Raw genomic sequence first — 27,471 nt, forward strand, 5'->3', positions numbered from 1 at the left:
AATGGGGGGACTCTCGTGTCAATAAGGGACTCACGTGTGGCAAGGAAAGTGGGTTGCAGAGAAAACCGTCCCAGGAGGACCTGTGGAAGCTCAACAGCTCCACCTGTGCGTGCAGAGCCCTGCAGAGCTGCTGGCCTCTTGCACTGTTGGTGACTTCAAGGCTCTGCTATTTCACTGGGCAAGATCCATCTCGCACGGGCTGACACCGAGCAGGCAGGCAGGGTGTGAAGGACTGGAACCGGGCTCCTCTTCCAGGGTACAGATCTCACCTGCCTGGATACAGAGCTTGAAAGCAGGACCCGATCCTGCTGTCCTGGCTGCAGCTCAAAGGAAGAGCTCCAAACAAATGGGGAAGGAAGCAGGGAGTGGTGAATTCGGGAAGCGCTTTGTTCCACCCATGCAGGCAATTGGCACGGATGGGTCTACAGGGGGTTAACCAAAGGCCCATGAAGAAACCTGCCAGCTCCGTGCATCGCAGTCCCGAAGGAAATTAAATGCCTCGTGCCATATGGTGCACAGCAAGGGGGGGTTTGGGGGCAGCATCCATCCCTGTGCACGGGGCAGGTGCAAGCCGGGGGCTTCCAACCCCAGCAAGAAACACAGCCTGCCCAGCACAAAGCACGGTGATGGGGAAGCAGGGGGAAGGCTGACACATGTGCAGCCTAACCCACTGGCAGAGCAGTGGGGAAGCAGAGCCAATGGCTGCTTCTCATGCACAGCGAGTCCGTCCACCTTCCCCCCCCCCTCCCCGCATTGAGTCCTTAAGTTGCAGCTTTTAACTATCTCCGCGTTCAGAGCCAATGCGATGCTCAGCGGGAACAGAAGGCAGCGCCTGCTGGCAGGTGGACAGCATGGAAAGCATGGGCAGCGATGATCCCGGCAGGACCGGCTGCTGAGAGGTACGTCCTTCCGAGGCGGGGATCCGAAAGCAATCACATTTGAGATTCAAACTCGGAGCACACTTAAATTTTCCAGCAGGGGGAATATGGAAATCTGGCTCCGTCGAAATGATTCATCCCCTTCCCACCCCTCCCATACAATCCCCGCCGCTCTCCCTCCCGCTGGGTGCCGTCGTGTCGCTGTCTGTGTGTTGGTGTCCCGGTGGCACTCGTGGGGCATTGCGATATTGGCTGCTGCAGGGAGCTGAGCTGGGATCTCCCCGGTAAGATCCGTCCTCGGGGAACCGGGTGCTGCCCTGCTCTGTGCTCGGGGTGCAGTGAAGGGTCCCCGATGCTCCCAGGGGGGGCAGGGAGGGATGGGCAGGAAGGGAAGTTCTATTCTCTGTTTCCTATTGATGAGTTCTATTCCATTTCCAAGGCTTGAGTTCTATTCCACTCTGCTCTCAAAGCACACCCTGATCTGGCGATGCCTTCATCTGACCCTGTAACGGGGTGCCAGGCTGGGGGGGTGGGAAGGGAGGAGAACTGACCCTCCCCTCCCCACTGCACCCATGTGGGTTGAGTGAGCTGTACTATGTGCTGACCTCGGGTTGTGCTGGGGGGAATGCCCTCCTATTTGGGTGTGGAGGGGGTTTGGACAACTGTATGGCCCCTGAGCACTGTGTGGCTGCATCTCTGCAGAGGGCAGCAGGGATGACATCAGAGTGGCACAACCTTTTGCTGGGGGGTGGAAGAAAGTAGTGACTTCTTCCCCATTGCTGTGTTGGAAGTGCGTGGGGCTTATTGCCCCCCAGTTAGACACACAGAGCTGCTTTCTCAAGCAGAATGAAAGACAGGGAGAGCCACAAGGGTGCCCCAAGCAGCACCTGCATGATTTCTGGGCAGCTTGGAGGAACTTCGGTGTTCTTGATTTTTCAGCACAATCACAACCGCGCTCTGCCGTAGTTCAGGGCAAGGTGCCGCAACCAGGATGCGCTCAACCCTGCTGCTATTTCCTACCCCCACGGCCCCGGTGCCGGTGCGGGGCTGCTTTGTGTCTGTGTAGATGTCTGATATCTCAGTGCCGGGGTCGGTGCCGTCAGGTGGCGCTTGGGAATAGGCGGCAGCGCTGCGGGACGCACTTGTTGCTGAGAGATGCGCGGGCACCGGGACCCAAAGCCAAGCATCGGCTGCGCTGTTCTGCGAGGTGATAGCAGGGAGAAGAGAAGGGGGCAACGCGCAGAGCCGTGCACGGTTAGAGATGCGGAGATAAGCGTGAAAGCTTTTCCTCTGCTGTACTGGAAAGTGTGATTTGAAGTATAGGCTGTTTTTTCAGCTTTAGACCCATCTGGCATGTGATTGCAGCCTTGTCACCTCGTGGGCTTTGCTTGCATGAGGTGCTCCGTGCACATGGTGTAACGTGGGGCTGTGCAGGGTGAATGTCTGTGAGCAGGCTGAGAGCCTCAGCGTGCAACTTGTGATCAGCAGATGCTTGGGGTGCAGAGCAGAGCGTGCCCCTATAGTTTCCATAAACCTATAGCAACCCTATAGCAGCACTATAGCGGCCCTACAAACCTCGGTCAGCCCTATAGCACCCAGCACAGAACCCACAGCTTGATCAGCCCAAACCATCCCAAATGCCACAGAGCTGCTGCACCCATGTGCCACCTCCCTGCACCACAGGGGAGAATCCACCCCAGTGCAAGGGGATGGGGTCAGGCAGAGGAGATGCAGTTAGGACTGTACATCTGCTCTCCACTTTTAGGGTCAGGGAGGGTTTGCCATCGCCCAGGGCAGACACAGCTCTCCTAACCTCAGGGATAACCTCTGCTGTCTTCCAGGCCAGGTGTGCCCAGAAGACAAAGAGCAGCACTGAAGGTGGTAGGGCTTTGGGATGCTGTTAGATGCATAAGGTGTTTTTGGGGGATCCCAAATGCAGTGGTGTTTTGGGGGATCTGAAGTACAATGGTGTTTCTAGCAATCCGAAATGCCACGGCATTTTTGCAGCTTTGCTTAAGAGTACAGAAAACAGACAGAAGCTGAGGAAGAAAAGAGCTGCTCTGACAGCAGTAAGAGCATTCACATCGGGGTCTGCATGCAGTTTCACTACGTGGATCTGATGCAACTTTCACCCAGAGATTAAAAAACCTCAAGTGCAATCACAGCCCTGCTCAGAAGGCAGATGGGGCAGCAGGGTCTGAGCGCAACAGGGGTCCCCCCCCCATGTCACCAAGATGCACAGCAGCAGAACCAGCACCTTTCAGTGCATCTGGAGCAGTGCAAACCCCACACCTTGTTCCTCCAGCTGATCCCATGGGTGCACACAGCCTGTGGCATCGCCCTGGAGCCCCGCGGAGAGCCGTGTTACCAGCAGCAAGGGATCACGTCCCCTGTTAATCAGCATTTAATTAAAGGACATGCTGACATTTGGAAATCAGAAACAATTCTCCTGTGTGGGCTGTCTCTCTCTGCTGCTCGCCTCTTCTCTGAATCACTCGCTGACATTTTGCCAGATTAGGATGTGTCTCTCTCTCTCTCTCTCTCTCTCTCCCTCCTTCCTTATAAAAATAAATGGAAAAGGAGATGCACAGCCACTGCCGCTCCCAAGGGAGGGGATGGAGGAGCCAGGGTGTCGCTGGGGAGCAGCTCCCACTCCAGCTGCCACTATGGCACAGCCGCTCCATGTGGGGCAGGTGGGGCTGTGGGTGCTGAGCAGGGTCACACCCCACCTTGGCATGCAGTAATACAGCAGCTCCCCATTTGGAGAGCTGTGCAGGCACCTCCACGTGCAGCCCACCCCATGCTGCTCCTCCTCCCAGCCCCCAAAACCTCTCCCCTTGCATTGCATTGCATTGCAGGAGCGCAGCACAGCCTGGTACCCAGCGAGGTGCCCCCTGCTCCCACACCTTCTGCTGCTCTTGAAACGGGGCCAGCATTTTTGTTTATCCCTCAGCTCTATGGCAGAGCTGGGAAAATGCAAACAGCAGCGAGGGATGGGGGAGGAGGAGGGATGTGGGGGGGAACCCTCACCGCTCGCTTCCCCTTGGCTGCTCATTTCAACCTTCTTTCAAGCAGAAATTACTCACATTAATCAAGAGTGAGAATGTGTTTGCAGCCCTGCAGATTTGGCAGCGTGGAATCAAATTCCATCAGTAGCAGCAGGAGGACGGGAGCCTGTATCTCTGCTGTGCACAGCCTAATAGAGCCATTGCCAGAGGAAATTGGATCTGAGAACTCCCCTAAATTAATCTACCCTTTAAAAAAATGCCAGGAGATCTACATGACAAACGAGTGTTTGCAATGGGAACTGATGCAAACATCCAGCACATCGCATCCGTGTGATCCCCTTCTGCTTTTCAAGGTGGCACAGGAGCAGCCCCAGCTGGTGGTTGGGGGTCCCAATGAATACTGGGGCCTGAAAGCTGCTGGAACAGAGCAGAGGTGCAAGGTGAGCTCTGCCCTTTTTGCAGGCTGGGAACTGGCTGTGTGCTATACACGGAAAGGCAGCATCCCTGGAGGAGCAGAGTGGGGTGCACCCAAGCCTGGCTGGGTATTGGGGCCACAGGGCTGGCTCCTCACACCATGACATGGGGCACAATGAGCAGGAGGAGGCTTTGTGGCTTTGGTTTCCACCGTGGAGTTGGGGCGCAGGTGCTGCAGCCCGCTGTGCTTTAATAGAGCTGCTGCTGCTCCAAGGTGATTGCTACTTTATTGGCTTGTTTTTAGCCGTGCGGCCGAGCTGAGAGGAAGATGGATGGGGCTCATCTTGGGTGAGACTTCTGCTTTGCAGCAGGGGCCTGGGCACGGGGCTTTGAAAGCTGCAAACAGTTGAATCTCCCTGCTGCAAAGCGGGATGCTCACAGGCACCTGCCCAGGGAATGGTCCCAAGGGTGGGCATTCAGTGAGATAAATGAGTGCAAGTCCAAGTGCTGCTGGGGCTCAGCATCACCTGTTGTTTGGACCTTCCCCTTTATTTCTTCCGTTGGTTACCTTCCTGCCCTATGCATGAAGGCAGAGGGGATGAGTGTGTCCCATACGTAGCTTCTCTTGGGTATCTTTGCAGAGGGTGTTGTGGACACTGGGTGTGAATTAGGTGTGTAGTGGGCTCATGTGATTGCACGTGGGCAGGTCGATGTTTCACTGGGGGTTTTTGCTCCCTGGAAAGAGGCTTTTCTGGGAGGTTTTCTTGCAGGAAAAGAATCAGCAAGGTGCCAGGCTATGGCAAGGAGGGGAAAATAAAACACCCGGGCAGTCTGTGCTGAAAAAGCATGAACTCACTGAAAAAAATGTGGGTGCAGACAGCGTGTGGCAATACCTGGTGTCCCCCGTGCCATTGGAGAGCAGTGCCATGCAGAGAGCAGGGACAGCACACTTGTGCAGCACAGCCCAGCATGCAGTGAGCCCATGGGGCTATTGATTGCCTTTACACCATCACCTGACAGAGCTTCTTCTGGGGATGTAATGAAGATGGATGATCCCATCCCCTCACCGCAGTGCTTTGGGGAAGGGGGAAATTATCCTCTGCATCCTGGAGGGATGCTCTGCGCTCCTCTGCACCTCGCACCCATCACTCATCTGATTTCCACCTCTCTCCACGTTTTGTTCCTCCTGACACCTTCCTGGCTCTGCCTTGTGCTGCCCAGCACCCACCAACACACCTGGCATTGGCTGCAGACCTCACCAACAGGACGTGGAGTCTCTCTGCTAGGGGTCCCCATGCCCATCTCAGGACGTATGAAATACCAATCGATGCAGATGAAGCTCTTTCATTGGGTTGTTTGGGAAGCACACGCAGTGCTTCTTCCTCCACTGATCAGCAGTTGTGAATCCATCTTTTCAGCAACACCAGGCTTGAGCATCCGCGTGCCAGAAGGCAGTTGTGTACGGCCATAAAAGTGATTTAAAGCAGGCCAGGGCTCTAAAAGAAAAGAAAAAAAGAAAAGGAAGCTCGTATATTATCAGGTCTTTATTTCTCTTCTAGCTCCTATCCATTAGGATTCACATTTTCCAGCACAAACAACACAGTTGGAAATGCTTTGATATGAGAGCTGAGAACCCTCCTGACTCACAGGGCTGTGGGGAGGAGAGGAGATGGCCCAAGAGATGATCTCCAGATCTGCCAGCACCCAGTGCAAAGTAACCAGCCCCTAAACCTTGTGGAACCCAATGCATCCTGCTTCTCTCTGTGCTCACATCCACATCCTGCAGTGCATGGAGATGGGCTAGGCGGTTCATCCCTGACCCCACATTGCTGCCATGCATCCCAGCCCCAAGGACATGCAGCCATGCAGAGCCCTGGTGATGGATTGCAGCCTCCCCTTTAGGACTTTGTTCCCTTTGGTTCACTGGGTGCCATCCAGCCAAGTTCCTCGAAGTGAGAATACAGTCTTGAAGGAGGAATCATCCTGTAGGAAACACATGGTGCTGTTCCAGCCTCAGGATTCCCCTTGGATGCTCACAGCTGAGCGATCACTCTTTTTCTTGGCTCAGGGAGCTCATTTCCTAAATGGTACCATCTCCACTGCAAGCACCAAGAGCCGGTGCGTGGTGATTTTGAAGAAGATCACTCTGAAAATAGAGCACTGCCAGCACCTGCCTGGACGTGGACACATTGCAACCACAGCAATGGATTTCTGAATGCCCTTTGCCCGCAGCCCTGGGGCTGATTTTGCAGGACCATCTCTATAGGGAGCAATGCAGAGGGACTGAGGAGTGCAGACATCTCCTCCTCGTGCTGCTCTCAGCTCACACAACTCACTCTAACATCTGGTCAAGTTGTGTTCCATGGGCAAAGCAAGCTTTGCTGCTCATGGCAGCCCAGCCTGACAGCTCCTGGGAGATCAGCTCCGCCAGCATCATTTCTTGGTGATAGCTCGCTCACAAAGGGGGAAAGAAATGGAAGCAAATCTTACATGACACATTTATTTTTGTCATCTATTTATTAGCTCAGAGCAAAAGTCCTGCTGCGCTGCATTGTGGGGATTATGCAAATGAGGGACATCAAGACAATTAAAAAAAAGCCCAAGTGAGCACCGTGTCAGAGCTGAGCAGATGCTGCTAGAGGTGCAGCCACTCCTGACCTGATGCACCCGCAGCTCACCCTGTGCCCAGCCCTGGCTGCAGGGATCTCACCGAGAAGCTTGTTAACCCCATCAGCTAATAAGCTGCCCAAAACATCCTCAGTGCATTGCTCTCAGAGGGGTTTTGTCTGCGCCATGCTCAGGGAAGGATGCTCTGGGTGGACTGTGCTGTGTCCTCAGTGCTGTGCTCACCTGCAACTAAAATCAGTGCTTAAGCAGAATTGAGATCTCTGGGGTCGCCAATGGGGCAGAGAGCGGAGAGGTGGCCTTGTCCCCATGCCTGTCCCCATGGGAGGGCAGCCCAGCAGCAGGGGATGGTGAGGCGATGCCCTGCTTGTTGATGGTTGGGCACAGACATAGGAGGAGGATCTGTGGGGCACTGTGAGCTCGCAAGCCTGCCTAACCCCCCCCTCTTGAGCCCCCATTGGTACAGCCAGGATTTATGAGTGCTTGAGGGAACGGATAGCAGTGAGCAGGAAAAAAAGGTCCCAGATCTGACTTCTCTTTCCTCCTGCATAACACAGAAGCCTCAGGTTGTGCTTTTGGGGATTCGTTCCATTGGAACATCTTTATTTTGACGTGGAGATGGAAGAAGAGCTCAGGGCAGCCAAGGAGCTGATCCAGGCACAGCTCCTGGATGTGGGAAAACACCCCTTCCCCAGTGTGCATGGAGGAGATGTCAATGAGTGGCACTTGGAGACACTGAGCAATACGGGGAGCAGCCGGGGAACCACGCTTCCATCCGCTCTGTGCTAATTATACTCATTAGGGAAGGAGTGCTGTCTCCGACTTGGAGCCACAGCAGCTATTTTTAATTCCCTGCTGCCAAAAGCTCACCTCGGGGCGCTGGGGCGGATTTTCTCGGCAAGGCGTATTTCTCCTCCCAGGTCAGAGGCTCTTTGTGTCTGCCTGGCTGGGAGACTGGGATGGAGACAAAGCAGGGGGAGGAACGGGGAGAGGGCACTGGGCGGCCCCAATGTTGTGTCCCTGCTGTCCCCATCGCTGTGTTCCCACACTCCTCATCACTGTATCCCCGCTGTCTCCATCACTGTGTCCCCGCTGTCCTTATCACAGTATCCCCGTTGTCCCCATAACTGTATCCCTGCTGCCCCTATTGCAGTGTTCCCGTGGTCCCCATCACTATATCCCCATTATCCCTGTCACTGTGTCCCCATTGCTGTGTCCCCGCTGTCCTCACCGCTGCATCCCCACCACTGTGTCCCTCTGTCCCCATCCCTGTATGCTCACTGTCTCCATCGCTGTGTCCTCACTGTCCACATCGCTGCATCCCTGCTGTCCTTATCTCTGTATCCTTGCTGTACCCATCACTGTATCCCCACTGTCCCCATCATTGTGCCCCACTGTCCCCATCACTGTATCCCCACTGTCCCCACTGCAGTATCCCCATTGTCCCCATCACTTTATCCCTGTTGTCCCCATCACTGTGTCCCCGCTGTTCCTATCACAGTATTCCCATTGCCCCACAACTGTATCCCTGCTGTCATTCTCTCTGTATCTCTTCTGTCCCCACCACTACATCCCCATCGCTGTGTCCCTCTGTCCCCACTGTCCCCATCACTATATCCCTGCTGTTCCCATTACTGTGTCCCCATCACTGTGTCCCCACTGTCCCCACCACTGCACCCCTATCACTGTGTTCCTCTGTCCCCATCACCGTATCCCTGCTGTCCCCACCACTGTATCCCCACTGTCCCCATTGCAGTATCCCCACCGTCCCCATCCCTGTATCCTCACTTCCCCATCCCTGTATCCCCACCGTCCCCATTGCTGTATCCCCATTGTCCCCATCACTTTATCCCTGCCGTCCCCATCTCGGCATCCCCTCTGTCCCCATCTCTGTGTCCCTGCTGTCCCCATCTCTACATCCCCTGTGGCCACACGCTGTTGCGGGGTGCGGCCGTGCGCTCGGCTCCGCAGCCCGGTGCGGTGCGGATAGCGGAGGGTCCCTCTGTTCTGAGCTCACCCCGTCCCCAGGAAGGGGGGGAGGGAGGGAGGCCGCTGCCCACCGCCCCTCCCGCCCGCGCCACACACAGCCACACGATTCCCGACAATTAGGAGGACACCTATTCAGCACCGCTCCCGTGGCTTTTGTTCCATCTCCGCTCCGCCGACGAAACGCTTTCCCTCACTCCGCCCGACCGCGTTAAGTTCCTCTCCGTAATCACCTCCAGCGGAAAGTCCTGAAATAGAGGAGAAGAGAGAGAGAAAAACAAACAAACAAACAAAAGAATAAGAGGAAGAAAGTAAGGCAGCCTTTTTCTCTTTCTCTCTTTGTTCGGAACGTTGCGTGGTGGGGTTGTGTGGGTGAGAGGCAGAAGTGCACCGGTGCACCCATACCTGCATGCAGCAGTGCGTGCATTACCTGCACCGCCTCCTGCGGCCGCGCAGCAGCGCTGCAAAGAGCTTCACCTTCTGCTTCTGTGTGTTGGAAATGTGGCCGTGTGTGTGTCTGTGCAGAGGGATGTAAATATTTACGCTGTAGCCAATAGACGGCATTGGTTTGCAGTTGTGCTGTTCTTGGGGATGAGGTGCGATTAGCCAAAAAAAAAAAAAAAAAAAAAGAAAAGAATGTCAGTTCTCTTTGTTTTAGGGCAGGACGACCAGCAACTGGTCAAAATTCATTAGGATATGAATATTTGTGAAGATGACATGCATCCGTGTGCATTCACCTTGCTTATATTGGCACAGCAGCTAAATGAGCTGAGGAGCCCTTGAAGTGTTGTATTTCAGCAGTGAGTTGTGTGAGTGCTCCTGCACACGTTGGTGTGCGTGCGTGCCAAGTTTTGTGTGTGTGTGTGTGTGTGTGCACACAGCACTTTTGCAGTTTGCAGCGTGTGTGAAATCCGTGCAAGAAGCAAGCAAGCAAAGGGAGCGATCCGGTCTGCATGGAACAGGAGCATTCACTGGAGAGCAAAGAGCTGGTTTGTAAGAAAAAAGAGCCGTGTCTCAGTGTACGAGGGGAAGATCAGGGCTCTGATGGAACAGCGTTGGAGAAATCCTTCGTCTGGTTGGGAAGTTGCAGTTCAGACACAGTGCTGGCATTCGGCAGAGCAGGAGTGAGCGCGCTGGGTTTGCTGCGATGAGGTAATCCTGAGCAGAGATAAGGAAAGTGGTGCATGTATTAACCTGAAGGGAGCGGTGATGTCAGCAAGGGGGAAGGAAATCAATGACTGCCAGGTAGGAATAGCCTTGATTTCGGTGTCGTTTGCTCCCTGCTGTTATTTCATCCGTGCTTGGCTGCTGAAAGCAAAGGGACAGCGGTGGAGTCCTGGAGGGGGGGGGGGGGGGGGGGTGAAACGGTGTGGAGAAATAGAATGATCCCCCATGGTTTGGGCAGGGGTTTGGTATGGGTAGTGCAGAGACTGTGTTTGTGTGTGTCAGTGTGTGTGTATGTGTGTGTGCAATGCCTGTCTGGGCTGCAATAGCACATTAAGGAGGATAAGCATTTTTCTCTGCTGGAAGCACAGGCGATGGTGAGGAGAGGGGAGGGCTGGGGACCACGGGGAGCTGGAGATGTCACCCTCTGGTTACTGCCCAGAGCATGCTGGCACTGGGCAGGGTGGGACGAGGAGTGGGGTGGCTCTGGGAAGGGAGAAAATGTTTGATATAGGCTCAGGGCACTTCCACATTACGCTCTGGGTCTGCCCATATGGTTTGTATCCCCTTGGTTTGGCCGTCCCTTGTCACCTAGGAGGGAGCAGCTGGCGTCCAGCAGGGCAACCAAGGGAGGAAAGGTCTCCGAGGTGGAGGAGGGATGCTTTCTCTGTCAGGATTTGTCCTCATGCTAATAGGTGGCACGCTGTGTCACGGGTCCCCAATGAGTTGTCAGCAGAGCATGACAAATCGCTGGGAACGGCAAACAACGGCAGACGAAACACAAATACCTCCTGTCTGCATCACCTCCAATGTGACACCGCTCCGTTTTTCACGTGGTGGGAAGATGGTCAGGCTGAAAAGTGAGGTGGGGATGAATCCATCGAGGGGAAAGCCTTCCCTGAGTGCCACCTCTGAGTGGGGACTCTGAGGACACAGAGTGAGACCACGGCCACCAAACTGGGCACAGTTATTGGTGAAATAGGGTACAAAGGGCTGCATGAGGTCACCTTTCCACCTCTCATGCCCATGCATGGGGAGCCCATCATGTTCCCAGCCTCATCCCCCAGCTGCAGCTGGTGGAGCAGCACTCTGTGGGCAGGCTCTGGCTTCTCTCACTTGTGTCACTGCAATCCCCCAGTGCTAGAAAGAGGGGCTGGGGTTGCCTGGCTGTGGTGCAGGGCCCTGTTGGGTGCTGCTGGCTGTGTCCTGCCCAGGGGCTGAATCAGAGCTCAGTGCATCACCACAGGCTGCTGCACGCTCTCATCCCCTACATAAGAAAGAACACTTCTCATCAGCTCTGTGTGCTCCTGCAACCCCAGACAGACCTCCCCCCTGGCTGCTGCAGCATCTCCTGCCTCACAGCCCAGACTTAATTACAGCTGGGGCCACGGGAACTGAATTGGCCGTGACCAGGAATGTGCTAAAAGGCCCAGGAGGATCTTGTTAGTGAGTGACTTACCTGGATTCCCAAGCTGCGTTTGCCCTCTTCTAATGGGCTCTGTGGCATTTTGTAGGAGCAGATCTGGGTCATTATCCCCTCCCTTCCCTCTCTGCCTTTCTCATCCCTCCACTTGGAGATAAAGCTGGAGCAAACAGCCACACTGTATGCATGGGGCTGAGGGAACAGCAAGGTTTGTAATGGGATCCAGGACACAGCGTGGTGGCTTTGGGCTCCCAGGGCTGGATGGGCTTCAGTTCAGGGGCAGGTCCTATTCTGAGAATGCATTTGATGGTTTGCAGAGCATGGAGACATGGAGGGGTCAAGTCAAATCGCAGATATTCTGAGAAGCAAAATCCTCTGGGGTTTGGTGAGCGTTTTGTTTCACCCATTCGTTGTGCTTCCAATCACCTGAAATGTGTTGGGTTTTGTTGTTTGTTTGTTTGTTTGTTTTTTGCTGAAAGCAAAGGAGAGCTGAAAGTGACACTGTTCCAAATGGAAAAATAGGAGAGCAAGCTTGCAACTTCTCAGAGTTGGTTTTGCACCTGAAGCCCATTGGTACAAACTGTCTGGATTTGCAAACTATTCCTCCTGGCTCAGAGCTGAATGTTTCTGTGCAAACATTGCTGCTTCCCAAAGTCATCCCTGGAGAAGGAGGTCCTCTGGGATCCTGCTGCTGGCCAGGCTGTACTGATGGGAGGTTTTGCTGCAAAATTCCCTGACTTAAGGGCATATGGGGCCCTGGACCCACTAGCAAAGGATAACCCACCTCATGGGGCTGCCAGGGCATCAGGGAGAGGTTGCAGAAGCAGACAGAGCAGCCCGCAGGCACGGAGCAAATTGCAAAAATGAAGAGATCTCCTCTCCTTTAAAGAAAGCAGAACAGTTTTCTGCTGCATTGTGTGTTTTGGGAGGAGTGTGTGATCTCATGTGTACCTGCAAGGTGAGGATTTGGGTTTTTCTGTGGTTGCCAGAGCACTCAGTGCAAGGAGTAATGCAGGGCTGCAGTGCTTGCGGGTGAACAGCAGCTGCTGTGCACGGAATGCAATGCTGTGATTGCTGCACCGCTCCTGCAAGCATGGATTTGTTGAGCACGTCTCTCTCAGGTGTTTCCCATTGCTGCAGACAGCAGCAGCCTGCTTTTGAGGGCAGCGGGTCTGTGTCTGCTTGCTGAGGGATGCATAGAAACTCAGGTGATGAGAAAGCTGATAAAAATCCATAAATAACCCCAATTTCTCCCCATCTGTGGGACACACGAGTGGCAGACAGCATGCATCTCAGCAGCAATACCACCAATACATTTGAGCCTCCTCTTCCCCACGCAGATGTTTCTATAAAAAACAAAAAGTCCAATAGTGATGACTTGGAGGACACAGCCATGCACGCTGAAGGCTGGAAAATGACATTGTTACAATGACAGATATTCTCCAAATACCCAATTCATGATCCTGGGCGCCTTATAAATGTGATTAGTAGATCTAATCTTGCTGTGCTGGAGCCTGTTGTCAAGATAGCTTGAAAATGGATCTCTGCCCAACTCTGACTTCAACTGCTCCCCAAGTTATAACAGTTAAAGTTTAAAAGCCACGCAGGAGTTTGGTTCTACACACCCTGCAGGCAGCGTGGGGCTGGGGAGGGGGGGCTGGGGGCTTTAGGTGATCCCTAAAAGAAAAGCTGATTGCTCCTTGTTGGGATGCTGTGGGCTCCTATAGCTGAACTTGGCTTGGCCCCTCTGTGTTCTTGAGCATTCGTCCATCCCTCCATCCCTCCATCCATCCATCCATCTGTCCACCCTTCCCACTCTTTCATTGCTTGCTGTGTGCTACTGCAGCAGGAAAGGGCAACCCCAGCTCTGTGCCCATCTCAGCTCTCCCTGCAACTTGTGCTGGAATTTTGGGTTCTCTCCCTTCGGGCACCGTAACGTGGGCACTGACAGCCCTGGAGGTGATGCCCACATGCAGCTCTTTGTGTGCTGATGGGATCTGCCAGGCAAAAGGGTTTCTGCAGACCAGCTGGGAATAGGATTTCCAAAAGCACTCCAGTGCTTCTGGGATGATTCACAGGCAGCTTGCTGCAGCATCCCCATGTCCCCCAGGACCAGCAGAACCAGGCTAAGCCCAGAGTGCCCCCAGCCCCATGGGGAGCTTGCAGGTCTCTTGCTGAAAGCAGCAAAGTGTTTTTTAAAGCACCACAAGGTGAATGTCTGAGGTGTTCAATGCCTTTCTGGGGGTTTCCTGGGGGATCCTTGGGGGGAGATGCAGTGCAATCCAGCAGTGCTCACAACGCTTTGCAGGTGTTTTTAGGGCAGCCCTGATGGGATAAAGGCTGTGAGCCCCCAACCTGCTCCGAGGGCCCCACCTCCATCCTGCAGAGCCCGGGACAAACAACACAGGGGAGGCTTTGAGCGTATCCAAGATACAGCGGATTTGGGCACCTTGTCAAATGTTCTCATTGTCTGACCCTTGTCCAGACGCCAGTAAAACCCTCTGGGAAATTCCCCCCTCCACCCAGCTCACCGGCTTTAATTACAAGAGAGGAATGCGAGGTGCAGAGCACTACTCCCACCACCTCTGTGCCATGCCTTGTGCCCCACGCAGCCAGGAAGGGGAATCTGTGGGGCAGAGGGGGGTTTATAAAGAGCTGGGATACCCCCAGGGTGAGGAGAAGGGGAGGCAGGTCCCCCCCATCCCGCTCTGGCAGCAGTACCCGAGCAGCAGGACATGAGTAATATCTATCCCACTGGGGGAGTTAGATCAAAGGCACTGAAGTAGATACAAGAGGTTTCTGCTTCACAGACCAGAGAGGCTGCCGTTCAATAGCGCCTTTGTTACCGGCTCTGTGGAGCTGGGGATGGAGAAATACCTGACCCCCCACGCTCCCTCCCCCCCCCCCCTCCTCTTGGCCCCTCGGTGCACAACCATTCCAAGTATGCACCCAAGGCTCAGCGGGGACGTGGGGATGGGGCACTGGGGACAGGCGTGAGCCCCCAGAGCTCAGAGTGCTGGGAATGCTTGGCATGGATCATCCCTGTGGTGCCTGAGTGCTGCTCCCTGGGCATGGAGCATCCCTGAGTGCTGCTGGGGGGAGCAGGCGATGCCATCCCCATCCCCATGCCCTGCTGGTGTGGCGTTGTGCCCTCGGAGAGGATGCTGTGCTGCCAAAGGTGAGGTCAGCCCCAGGGAGGTGTGGGCAGGTGCTGGGTCATCCCGAGGGCTGCCTGGCTCCTTTGGGTCCTGTGGGGTTGTGTGGGGCTGGTGGCATTCATAGGGGCATGCGTTCTCAGTGCTCCAATGGTGGGGAGAGAAAGGTGGAGCTGCAGACGCCCGGAGCTGAGTGCCACAGCAGAGCCATAGGGCTGTATCTCAAAGAGATGTTAAGTCTGGCTTGCCAGTCATCCCCCCACCCTGCAGTGTATGAAGATCTGGGAAATGTGGGCTGCATCCTCAGTGCACCCCTGGGAGCAGCTCAGTGCTGGGTGAGGGAACAGAGGTGGGTATTGGGCACCCAGCACCCATGGGTGCTTCCCATGTGGACACCATGTGGGGCTCAGGACCCTTCTGCCCACGAGACAAGGGGCTGCAAATGGAGCGTGGCCATGTTATAAGGTGTGCATGCAGCTGCCTCTCCTTCTTGGTAGTGGTATAGGGGAGTGTATAAGGAGGTGAAATCTTGGGAAGTGCCACTTCAGAGCTACCACTGTGCTTCATAAGCTTGGTTTGCAGGTCACTGCTATCCAAACGGCAGTGTTCAGAACCTGTCTGGATGCAGAACCTTTCCCAGTTCCAAATCTGCTGGCTGTGTTGTTTTAGAAACATTGAATTCCCCTAGGATTCTAACAGGGCAACAAGAAGAGGAATTTCCTGGGTTCCACAGCAGAGCTGACCTTATCAGCTGCTGGCAATTAGCAGTCATGATGACCAAGCCCAAGTCTGGCCAGGGGGAGAGAATAAAGGCAGAGCTTGTGCATTCTGCAGCTATGATCTGTGAAGGTTTGGGAGGTGATGATGGAGGAGCTCCCCTGGGTGTGGAGCAGCACGGAGGCTTTCCCTAAAGAATAAATGAAGGAATGGAGTCTTGGAGAAGCTGCCTGTTGCAGCACCTTGTCCTGAGCTGCCTCTGGGTACACGCAGGGAGGGATGAGGCTCCTGAAGGCAGCAGGGGAAGGCACTGCAGGAGGTGGCTCTGCAGCCAGGGCTCTCTGTAGCCCTTTGTCTCCCCGACAAAGACACTTCTGTTCGCTCCCTCCACACCACGCATCCGCCCGCCGTGCTGCCAGGTGAGCCGGCTCCTGTTCCCCATTCTGCTGCAAGGGCCTCGGGGTCAGGTTTCCCAAACAGCCCCGGGACAGGTTGCAGCTGCACCCCGAGCTCCTGTCTGCAGAAGGGATGCGTCTGCAGGCTGCTGCTCCTCCCTGCAAAGGAGCACCAGACCCACAGGTGTGCGGCTGCGCTGCTCCATTGCCAACCGTACAGCGTGGCTCGAGGTTTGCACGGTGTATTGGCATCTGAAGAGCAGCCCAGAACGGTGTGAGGTGGAACACCCAGTGTTTAGCAAAGGAGATAAGGTAGGGCTATGGCCAGAGCAATGGCAAAGTGAAAATAAACCTTCTCATTTTCTGCTCCTCGGATGCGTTGCCCTTGATTGAGGCTATGGTGTGTTGTTTTCTGAGCATCGCCTCTGCTGCGAGAGGTGGCTGTTTCCATAATTGCTGCTTATTGCTGTGTGAGGAGCAGAGAAGGCACTGCTGGGGGATGGGGTTGGCTCTCCTGCCCCAATCCATGAGGCAGAGCATTGCAGCAGTGCTGAGAGCTGCCATAGGGGCTGGCTGGGGAGGGGGGGGTTCCCATCTTTGTGCAGCTCCGCACTTGGGCAACAGGTTGTGTTCCAACTGACTGTGGGGAGATGAGAGCTTAGACAGAGCCTTGCACAATTATTAGTCGTGGTTTTTCTTTTTACCCCTCTTTTTCCTTTTCTTTCCCCAAAGACTGCTGGCTTATCCTCGGTAAGCCCTCTGCTGTGGTCTATGGCTTTTTATTCCTATGTGATTGCTTTTCCTAACTCATGTAGGGCGAAAAGCCATGGGCTACTCAGGGGAGGGACTCCACCTTCCAGGCACCTCCGCAAACCACATGGACTCCTGATCCCTTTTTAATCACCCATATTTATTTGGTAACAAATACCGAGTGAAAGGGGGCATTGAAGCCTTGCGGGGCCTTAGCAAGACGGATGGGGCAGGGGGTGGTGAGCAGAGGGGCAGACAAAGGGGATGGGGATGGTGGGGGGCACGGCCTTTCAGGCGCCTCCGTCCCCATTCAGTGCATGGCGGAGGGAGCAGCTTTTCTTTGCACTGAGCTTTTCTCACGGGGTTCAAAGCATCTCCACCTGCAGGACGTGTGGAACAAAAGTGGCAGGCAGAGAGCTGGGGGAATTTCCAAGGGGCGATGGGCACAGCAGCCAGGTGAAGGCAAGAGACTTTTCTCTGCTATTGTCTGATAGGGTTTGCAGGTGGTTGAGAAAAGCTCTGATACCTCCGTCCCATCAGTCTGGTGCACCACGACCCGGCTGGGGAGGCTGTGGAGCCTGGAGCTGAATGGGTTGTGCCACGCTGCACCCATCCCTGCAGCCCTGAGGGTGTCAAGCTAAGCGTGTGAGAAAGGCAGAACTTGGCAGAACTGCACTTTTAATTAAAATCTGCCCAGATCTCATGTGGATGGGGCAGCGCTGAGTGTGAGAGAGGAGGGTGATGCCACCAAGCAGTGGCAGAGGGTCACCACCAGCTCTCCGTGCAGGAAAAGAGGGATTTTCAGTTCTTTGTTTGGCTGTGTTCTTCCTCCTCCCCCCCCACCTCCACTTCCTGAGCTTTGAGTCATTAGGTGTCAGGCTTTCAAGTTGAGTTCACCAGCTTGGAATGCATCCTTAAAAATAATAGTCATTGAAAAAAATGAAAGCTGAGATTCGCTGTAATCCCATGACTCAAGGAGGTGTGGAAGGAAGGGAATCATGAAATCCCATGAGCTCCGACAATGGAAGCATGAGAGCTGGCACGGCTGTGCCACATAAATCATCAAAACTAAACACCATCAGTCAAAATGAAAGGAATTAAGCCAACCTCGCCGGGCTGTTTTAATTATTTTTTAATGAGGATTTGCTCATTCAGAAAATTCACCCGTCACAATGGTCGCCATTCACACCAAGGAGGGCTGCACCCCAGCTTGGATGTGCACAGCCTTGGTGTGTGTGCCCAGGCTGGAAGCTGGGGATGCTTCTGCCACAACAGAGGGAATAGCAAAAAGCAGTGAAGCATCAGCTTGGGAACATCCTTTTCATTGCAACTCTACATGTTGGGCTGGGAAGTAGCAAGGAAAGTCCTCTCCATCCAATGCATCCTTTGCAGGTGCTGTGGTTCCTATGCCGGGGGCTTTGCTCTGTGGAAACAGCCTGCAAATCCACCACTGGGGATGTGGTGTTGGGTGTAGACCTGTTTCTGAGCTTCAATCACCCCCAAGCATTGAGAAGCACAGAAGAACCCGAGTGCCCACACTGGAGTGGCAGCAGCCCCTGTGGATGTTTTGGTGGCTGCTGTGCAAAGCAGCTCAGTGCAAGTTTATCAGCAGTGTGCCCGTGCAATGCTGCCCCTGAGACTTGCTCTCCCTCCCTTTTATGCTATTGATTTTTCTTTTAGCAAGGCAGGCGGGGAGGAGAAACACAGGGAGTGCTGTGTGTCCTGGGGGGCTGCAGCAGTGGGGGGGTTGGAGCGATGCTTCTCAGGGCATCCGATGCTCAGCAGCCAGGGCTGTGGTGACTGCCTGCTAAATCTTCATCTTCCTTGCCCTTGTTCGTGCACATCTAGCACACAAAGGCTTAAGCAGCAAGGTTTGGCTTCTGCTTTTCCATCTGTTTGATCCTCAGAGGGACATCCGAGCGGGGCGTGCAGGAGGTGAGGGGGGGACGTGCTCAGGACAAGTGTTTTTGTGCAAACTGCACTGTGCAAAAAGCCTTGGCAGGGAGCTCTGGCTGGGGTCCATCGTGCAGAGGAGATGCTGCCAGCACCAGGTGAGCTCTCAGCTCAACCACAGTGTGGCCTCTGTGTCCCCACATCCCAGCTGGCTGCAGAAGCCCCACAGGGTCAGGACTGCTGGTATTGCTCACCCAAATTTTGGATTTCAGTTCTCCCATTTGGGTTTGTGAGGGTCCCAGCTCAGAGCCTCCCTTTGCTGTGCAGATCGACTTCAGAGAGCAGTGAGCAGCAAAGCAAAGTCCCTCTGCTGCTGTGCTTATAAAACATTCATGGTGTTAAATAAAACAGGAGGGCAGGTTGGCGTTCTCAAAGCGTCTCAGACAATGTGGGTAAGCAGCTATTTTTCAAAAGGTGCTGAGCAAAATTCCAGCCATGCTCCAGAGAAGAGGAGCAGCTGCGAGGTGCTCCTGGGCAGTTCTCCTTCACCAGCAAAGAAAACTGCTGGAGCCTTCCTGAGCTCCCAGGAGTGAGCGTGTGGAGCAGGACACGTTGCTAATTACAGATAATAACCACTGCTTAGAGTGAGGCATCCGCCGTCCTCCTTGGGCAAGGCTGGGACTTGTTCTGTGCTGCCCTGCGGGGAGGAACAACTGCAGCTGCGTGCTGTGCTGCTGTGCCTGGAGCTGCGGTGTCACCCTGGCTGTCCCTCCTGGTGTCACCAGCCCTAAGTTTGGCTCCACGCATGGCGTGGCCACCTGGCTCATGCCCAGGTCTCGGCGTAACGCTGTGCTGGGAGAGCAGCACAAAAAGCAGCAGTTTCTCAGTGGGTTACCCAGCCCTGTGGATACCAATCCTGAGAGATAACCAAAAGGAGGGGTGCCAACAATGAATGCTTTGATTACAACCAGATGATAACAAACCCAAAAGCCACCGTTTTGTAATCAGAGCTGTGATGCATCCAAGCTCGTGGCCGTCCCATAGAGGATGATGCTCAGCGTGGAGCAGGGGGTTGAGGAACCTGGGTGTGCACTGCCAGCACACCTCTGAGCGTGCCACAACCCATAGCTCAGGCAGCAGAGCTGCAGCACATCAGCGAGTGCTGCTTTTTGCATGGGCACGCATGGCTCTGTGAGCTGCTGCACCGTGCCTGTCTGCAGGTAGCATCGTTGCACTTTTGGGAAACCCTGCCCTGCTTTGCTGGTAGAGACACTGGGGGGGGGTTCTCATGCTCATTTCCCAAACGAGACAAAAAGAAGTGGATCCTCGCCTTGCTGGGAATTATTTATCCAACTCTGCTCCGGGTGGGGAATTCTGGATGTGCCATGGGGGCACCTTCCTCCTCCCGGCTGCTGGAAATGGATTATTTAGTAACTGTGAGGCCACCGGTGCTGAGTCAGCCCGCAGCTAATGAACACCCCGGCTGCCCATTTGGAATTTATTGCACCTATTAATTACAACCATTAGCTGCAGCCAGTGAAATTTTTATAATGAGGGCCCTTGCGACTTTGCCTTCCTAGCAGCAAATTAACTGTGTGGGGGGAAGAATCAATGGGATCAGCATACTTTACAGAAGCGATGTTTTAATTAGCGCTTCTCTGCAAACATGCCAAGCAACAGCCTGGCCGTTCATTATCTCTCCTTAAAGGGACAGCGCTTCTTTTCTGGTCGGTTTCATCCCCCGGTCTCGGGTTTCCAATGCGCTGCCGCTCATTAGAGAGGCTGCTTTGAAGTTGGCTTTGTCTTAGGCTGGGCTGTGAGCAGCGTGATGCCCGTGCTTTGTGAAAGGGGGGGGGTGAAAGCAATGCTAGGAAGTGATGGCTTGGAAATAAGGAGCAATTTGAGTGGATGCTGTGGCTGCAAGGAGAGGGGGAAGGGTTTCGTGTGATGGGTGCTGCGTGGGAACCGTGGGGTGCTGTGCTTTAGGGGGCACTGTGTGGTGCTGTGATGCTCAGAGCAGCACTGGGGTTGTGACCCACGAAGCTCTTCGAAGTCTCTGTGTTCCCTATAGCATCCATCACACCCGGCTCTCCCAGCTGCAGAGGTGCACTGCCCAGCTGCGATGAAAGGCAAACCAGAAGCAAATTGCTGGGAGCTTCTCTACTTTTCATTACAAACGATTTCATTCCCTTCAGTTCCTCAAAAAAAAAAAAAAAAAAAAAAAATCCCCAAAACTAAATAAAATAAAAGAGACCCATTTCCATTGCAAATGATCCCATTTCCCAGGAAAACAAAACAAAACAAAACAAAAACCCCCGACACGGCTTTGAAACCCAGAGTTTAAAATGCAAAACTTAACGTGGTTTTCTTTCCAATCAAAACTTCACTCGATTGCATTTCTCCCAAAAATAAAAGCAGCAAAGCAAAGCTGGGGTGGGGTAGGAAAGCAGCGTTGGGGTGAGATGCTGATGCTCTGTCTCCCTTTGTGCACGCTGTGCACCCTCATCACAACCCCTGCATGGGGAGGAGGAGGAGGAGGAGCAGAGATTTCGGTGCACTGTGAGCATTGCATGGATGCAAAGCAAAGCCCAGCCTGGTAATTGCATTGCTAAGGGACAGACTCTGTCCAGCTGCTTCGCAAAGACATTTTTTAGGGCTGGAGGAAAGTGACATTATTAAAGTGAGCATGCTGATTCCAGACAGCTCCCAATTCATCACCGTGACAGTGACAAACACGGCCTGGGGTTATGCAGTTGACTAAAGAGAATTCTCGAGCTTTACATTTTTAATGCTCCTCGCATTTTCTCTGCTGCAGCGGAGTTTTATCCAAAGCATCTTCTCCCTTGAATAGAAAGGGCAGCGTGGGGCTGTGAAGCATGCCCGGCCCTTGCAAATCAAGCAGGGTTTCTGTCATCGCTGCCCAAGCTGGTTCATTTATTTTTTTAATTATTCCTTGCTCCTTCAGGATCCTTTTTCCACCTTTTCAAGAAGAACAGGAGCGCCAGCCTCAGCTGGGCTGCCTCTATTCTCTGGGGCTCATTCATCATTGTCTGCTGCCTGAATGGGAGGCAGAGGGTCAGCCTGAAAAGCCTCAGCGTTACAAACTCCTCCGGATCTGTCAATGGGTCCCTTCTGGGTGTGGGGGTCCTGGCAGCCCGACCCCCCAGATGCTTTGTGTTTGCAGTGTGGGGACGTGGGTGGCACAGGGATGTGGGTGGCACAGGGTTGTGGGTGGCACTGGGACACAAGTGGCACAGGGACATGGGTGGCACAGGGACATGGGTGGCACTGGGACGTGGGTGGCACAGGGACGTGGGTGGCACAGGGACATGGGTGGCACTGGGACATGGGAGGCACAGGGACACAGGTGGCACAGGGACATGGGTGGCACAGGGACATGCGTGGCACTGGGACGTGGGTGGCACAGGGATGTGGGTGGCACAGGGACATGGGAGGCACAGGGATGTGGGTGGCACAGGGACATGGGTGGCACTGGGATGTGGGTGGCACAGGGATATGGGTGGCACAGGGATGTGGGTGGCACTGGGACACAAGTGGCACAGGGACATGGGTGGCACAGGGACATGGGTGGCACAGAGACATGGGTGGCACTGGGATATGGGTGGCAAAGAGACATGGGAGGCACAGGGATATGGGTGGCACAGAGACATGGGTGGCACTGGGATGTGGGTGGCACAGGGACATGGGTGGCACAGGGACATAGGTAGCACAGAGATATGGGTGGCACAGGGATATGGGTGGCACAGGGACACGGGTGGCACTGGGATGCAGTGACATGGGGCAGTGAGAGTGGGCATGAGGGGACCAAGCAGCGCTCAGCACATCCTGCACAGCCCCATTTATCTGATGAATAACAGATTGTTGCACATGGTGGGGAGTGTGGCATGAACCATGCAAGGATCTGATGGTGCACAGGGATCTGGACTGATGAGTGCCCCAACCCAGGGGTTCCACCATCCCCATGGCTCTCAGCTCCAGCCCTTCCCTCCCAGATCCCCATTCTTGGGCTCCTAACAAAAAGCAGCAGCACAAAGAGAGGCACAGGGACCCACCGCTAGGCTGAGAGGCATTCAGAGCCAGAGAAAGACTCATTAAAGAGCCTGTTGTCATTATTTGTGAGCTCCAGAGGTAGCAGTATTTCATGGGGCTGCTCGGCAGGTACCCAGATGGTTGGCAACAGCTGGGGAGGAGGCAATGAAAGAAGCAGATTTTGCTCCTTGTTGGGCTGTGGGTCTGGATGCGAAAGTATTTCATGCACTGAAATGGCTCTTTGATAACTTTGTGCCCATTTCACAGATGGGATAAACTGAAGCCCTGTGTTTTACCTTCTCTGCATGGGGCTGGAGGGTGATGTGGGGTGGGCAGGCATAGGGCTGATCACCTGCAAGCTGTGCAAGCGCTGCAGATGAAAGCAGGGAGAAGAGAAAGGTTTTGCTGCAGATTGCATTTCTGCGAGTTTGTGTTGTTTTATTTTATTTTTAAGCCAAGCAGCCTTTCATTTGCATAACCGCGTTTTGCAGCTGTTGGCCCATCATTAGGGCTGTGCTTTGGGGCATCGTTTTCTTTGCTGCAAATGGACACTGAGTGAGGGGACAACGCTCTCAGCTGTGCCCCACTGTGCTGTGCCTGTGGTGCTGTGCTGCCAGGGGGGGTCCCGGGCTCCTTGTCAATGGGGGGCTACAAACCAGCACCAGGCACTGCAAGCTGTCTGTCCCGATTGCCCCCAGTTCTATTATAGGGGCTGAGGTTGGCTTTCATCCCATCATTTTTCACTGGGTGTGGGGCAGAGAGATGTGCCCCATGTGGGGGGTTTTAGGGACCTGTCTGCTCATGCTGTCGGAGCTGCCCTGATTTCTCTCCCTCTCCCTGTCCCCATCCAGGACCCCTTGGATGCTCCAGGTGATGCCCCAGTTCACCTTCGCTTGCTTCTGCGGGCTGCATGGCTTCTGCAAGATGAAGAGGAAGAAGGAGGAACCCAGTGCAGAGCAAGAGACAGCAGTGTGAGCAGCTGGGACGGGAGTGGGACATCGGAGCTGCTGGGGGACATCAGCTGTCCCCTCTCCTGTCGCCTCCATAGGGATCCCTGTGCTGCAAAGGTGGGATGGGGCAGGGAGTGTTGGGGGGCTCAGCACGGTGCTGAGAGCTCCATCTGCCCTAATGCACTGCAGCTCTGCTCATTTTCTCTCTGCAGACATCTGCCTGGCCAGGAGGGAGCTGAAGCATGGGAGTGGCCAAACTGGGAGGTACCAGCTGGCGTTGCAGGCATTATTGGGGTGCTGCAGCCATCCTGCCACATGCACTGAGCCCTCTGCACCCCAACAGCTGCAGTCGGAGGAAGATTCCCCACCTCCCTGCCCTCACCTCAGCACTGCTCTGCGGACAAACCCTAAAGGGGTTTCCAAAATCCAGGGTCAGACCATGTCCTGCATGGATTAATAGTGCTGGAGGGAGAGGAGAGAGTTGCCCGAGGGTGGTAAGTGCTCTCACTGCTGCAGAATTGGCTGAACGTACAAGCAAGCTGCATTTTTAATTTTTTTTTTTAAATTATTATTTATTAAGTTTTTCTCGTGCAAATGTCTGGGACTGCAAGGAGCCAATCTCCATCTCTCAGCCATGCCTGGCTCCGTGGCTGCAGCACAGCAGAGCCTGTTGGGGACACCAAGCACACCACCAGGCTTGTTGCAGGGGACACAGTGGTGGTGGCATTTGTTCCTGTGCCACTGAGCAATGCAGTCCAACAGGAGCTGGTTCATGGTTGGCACAAAGGCCAACAGCCTCCAGCTTGTGTCACTGGGGGCTCTCTGCAGGGACATTTCTGGCACAACCGTGTTCCTCTAGAGCAGAAATCCTTAAATTCTTCCACCTGCTGTTTTCCTTCTCTATATGGAGAACCCAACCAACTACAGAGGGCTGAAAGTGATGCTCACGGGTGCCAGGCAGGAGATGCTCACCTGCTCCTGCTCTCACTGCCTTCACCTGGCACTGTGTGGCTGTTCCTGAGGTCCCCTGGGTCCCCATTTCCCCTCCACCCTCTCTGTGCATCTTTCCTTCCTATGGTTAAAGCCATACAGGAGCTCCCCACATTCTGTGCCTTTCAGGGGGTGTCCTACAGTTGTTCCCCCACAGCCAACCCCTGGTGAGGGTCCCCAAAGATTTGGGGACAATGCTGGGGTCTCAGTGTCACGATGCTGGCGTGGACTGCAGCCTGCATCCCTGGCCCCATTTATACCCAAAATTCAAGATCTCATTTCAGGTACTGAAGCCTTGGTGCTGCCATGGCCAAGAATTGAGAAAAGCAGGAGGGACAGCTTGTGGGGAAGGGTAAATACTTGGGGACAAGTCTCTGGAGGAGAGGGCATGGACTGCAGCAGCCTGACACCCCCTGGGAGCTCCCACGGAGGGGGCTGAGCACACTAGGAGAGCAATTCCCCCCCCCCTTGTTAAGCAGCTCGACTTTCCCAGTGCTCTCAGAGCGCATTTGCACAGGACAAACAGAGCTGAACAGAGCTGTAGCCACCAGTGACAGCTCTCCTTCGGAGATCTGTTGGCTCAGCCAACACCCAGAACCAACACGGCCAGTATTTTATTTTCTCATCTGAAGGATTTAGGACAAAAAAGCAGCCAGAAGTGCCAAGAACAGAAGGTGCAGCTGAGGAGCTCTAAATCCTCTCTGCTGCGTGCCTGTGGGCTGGGCTGTGGTGGGAAGCAGTGGATGGATGTGAGCTGTGGGATGGCAGCAATGCCTGGTCCCTGTGCACCTACCCCAGTGTTGGGGGCACTGTGGGGGCACTTTGGTTCTCCCCTCTTTGAGCTCAGGTGATGTGAACTGGGTGATGCCCTGCTGGGGGTTTCCCTGTGGGGCTCTGGGTGTTGGCCAGGTGTCCCTGCCTTCATCATTATGGAGCTCAGCAGATTTCAGGCTGGCAGGCACAGATCAGTGGGAAATGCTGTGGTTAATGCAGGCTGTAATGTGTCCCCTGGGAGCTCTGAGGCTGCAGCAGCCTTTTACTTTGCAGTGCACACAGAGGCTCCCGGGGAAGCTGAAGACACCAAGGTTAATGCTGATGCACCCACGTTTGGGTTCAGCTGTTGGTTGCCCCACTCCTGGGGGCAACAATTGGTTCCCCCTAGTGAAGATGTGGGATGATGACCCCTCTCAGGGCTGTTTTGGCAGCAGGGTGAGATTCGGAGAGATGATGAGCAGCTTAGCTCAGTCGGGTTTTACAGAGGCTAAAATATTGCTGTGGGTTGAGGGAGAGGTTCATGACCTCCAAACCCTTAGTGCTAAACCTCTTTGACTGCAGATCCATCACAGTTTGGCAGCAAAGGATGTGCAGCTAACAGCTGCTCCGAGGCTCTGTGTCAAGCTGGATGCACAGAGAGCATCCCTGCAAAAGAGTTTGTGCACGGAGTGGGTGCTCTGAGGGCTCCTGGGTGCTAAGAGATGAGCTGAGAACTCACTGCACTCACGCTATGCACTCACTGTACACAGTGCACGCACACTGCACACGCTGTGCATGCTATCCATGGCACACGCATGCTGCACACACTGCATACAGTGCACACACTATGCACACACCTGCGTGGTGCACACCACGGTTGCACGCTGGCTGTGTGCAGCAGCTCTGTGCTTGCTCAGGTGCACACCATGGTTGCACGCTGGCAGCTCTGTGCCTGCTTGGGCTGTCCCTGTATCTCTAGTACTCCCATCTCCAGTGAATGAACGTAGGATGTAGAAGCAAGACAGGCAGATGCTCACCCACACCCATTACACGTGCATGTGAAAACACATTAAATTCACCAGGTGCAGCCTGAATGCTCAAGAACCCGAGCTACAGTTATTTTTAAAGTGAACTTTCCACCTCCCTGCATGGATGGAGCTCTCAGAGCAACAATATGTTTTCCACCGTGGCTCCGAGCAAAATGGTTTGCTCCTGGATTTGACCTCTATTGTGCTCATAAACGGCTCGTGGTGCTTTTTGATTCCCCCATCATCATGCCTTGACCTCCAGATTTATGGTGAAGGTCCTTTCAGCTGCGTATTGTTTCCCACCAGGCTCAGCCTGCTGTTCTCTGTAGCCAACCTGCCAGGATGCTGCGCTCTTCCTGCTGCCACCTGAAAATCCTGCAGCGGTCAAAGCAAAGTTGTGGGGCTTTTTTTTTTTTTTTTCCCTCCTTTTTTTATTTTATTATTATTTTTTTTTTCCAGTGGCAGCGTTTTAACAAGGCTGGGATGCTTCTGAGACTGCGAGGGCTGGGAGCTGACAGCTCTCTTCAGAAGAGAAACGCTCTCCCTGCCTCTCTTTCTCTCTCCCCCACATTTGCACAACCCCAGGCGTTTTTATAAGCTGGGATTTTGCTTCTTGTTCAGGATTTCCTCTTGCTCTCCTGAGCGACAGACACACACACACTGCCTATGGCTCATCCACACTGCTTTTGCTTCTCCCCTCCAAAAGCGACTGCACCACAATAGCTACATCCTACCCACGTTGGAGGCAGTGCACACTGGGGGTGTCCCTCCAGTGATACCCAAACACTTTTCCAAGGCTTTCCCACCCTCAGGCTGCTTGAAGCTGAGGCTGCTGAACCACCCATGCGTTGGCTGCTGGGGTGCTGAGCAGCTCCCAGTCATCCTCGTGCAAAGGGTGCAAAGTGCAAGATGCAAATCATGCTTTCCATTGCACGTTGGCTCTGTGCACACTGCAGGACATCTATGCTGTGGCTTTCTAGGTTTTTTTTTTTTTTTTCCTCTTCTTTTTACCGTTGCTCCTTAAGAAGAGGAGGGCAGCACTCCTGAAAAATGCATTTTTTCCCACCAGCAATAATCCTCCTTTAATCCTATTACACCAGGAAAAGCATCCAATGGGGGTGGGTGAGGAAGGAGGGTCCCCATTGCACTCAGACTTTGGGGATGGATGGACCACAGCTCAGCCCCTTCCAGCAAACCCAAGCAGTGCCCACATGGCACCTCCTGGTGCAGCTTTCATGAGAGGGGGGGAAAAGAACAGGGAGAAAACCCCATTCCTGAGTGCATCTGTGTGG

The 27,471-nt window shown here is 54.2% G+C and overlaps 1 protein-coding gene across 4 annotated transcripts; it reads left to right on the plus strand.

Moving 5' to 3' along the window:
• Window positions 1–758: 758 nt before the first annotated feature.
• Window positions 759–26,575, plus strand: BLACAT1 (BLACAT1 overlapping LEMD1 locus). Of its 4 annotated transcripts, none has more exons than XM_090124640.1 (3): window positions 759–899; window positions 23,310–23,525; window positions 23,621–26,575. In XM_090124640.1, exons 1-2 carry the CDS (start codon window positions 871–873, stop codon window positions 23,431–23,433), a joined length of 153 nt encoding a protein of 50 aa, XP_089980766.1. In that variant the 5' UTR covers window positions 759–870; the 3' UTR covers window positions 23,434–23,525; window positions 23,621–26,575. The 4 variants fall into 4 exon arrangements, with proteins under 4 accessions (XP_089980766.1, XP_089980764.1, XP_089980767.1 ...); XM_090124638.1 differs by lacking the exon at window positions 759–899 and adding an exon at window positions 972–1,162; XM_090124641.1 differs by lacking the exon at window positions 759–899 and adding an exon at window positions 8,334–10,156.
• The last annotated feature ends 896 nt before the right edge of the window (window positions 26,576–27,471 follow it).

Source organism: Phasianus colchicus, chromosome 25 (genome assembly GCF_987193195.1).
Source record: "Phasianus colchicus chromosome 25, bPhaCol1.hap1.1, whole genome shotgun sequence".
Taxonomy (NCBI): domain Eukaryota; kingdom Metazoa; phylum Chordata; class Aves; order Galliformes; family Phasianidae; genus Phasianus; species Phasianus colchicus.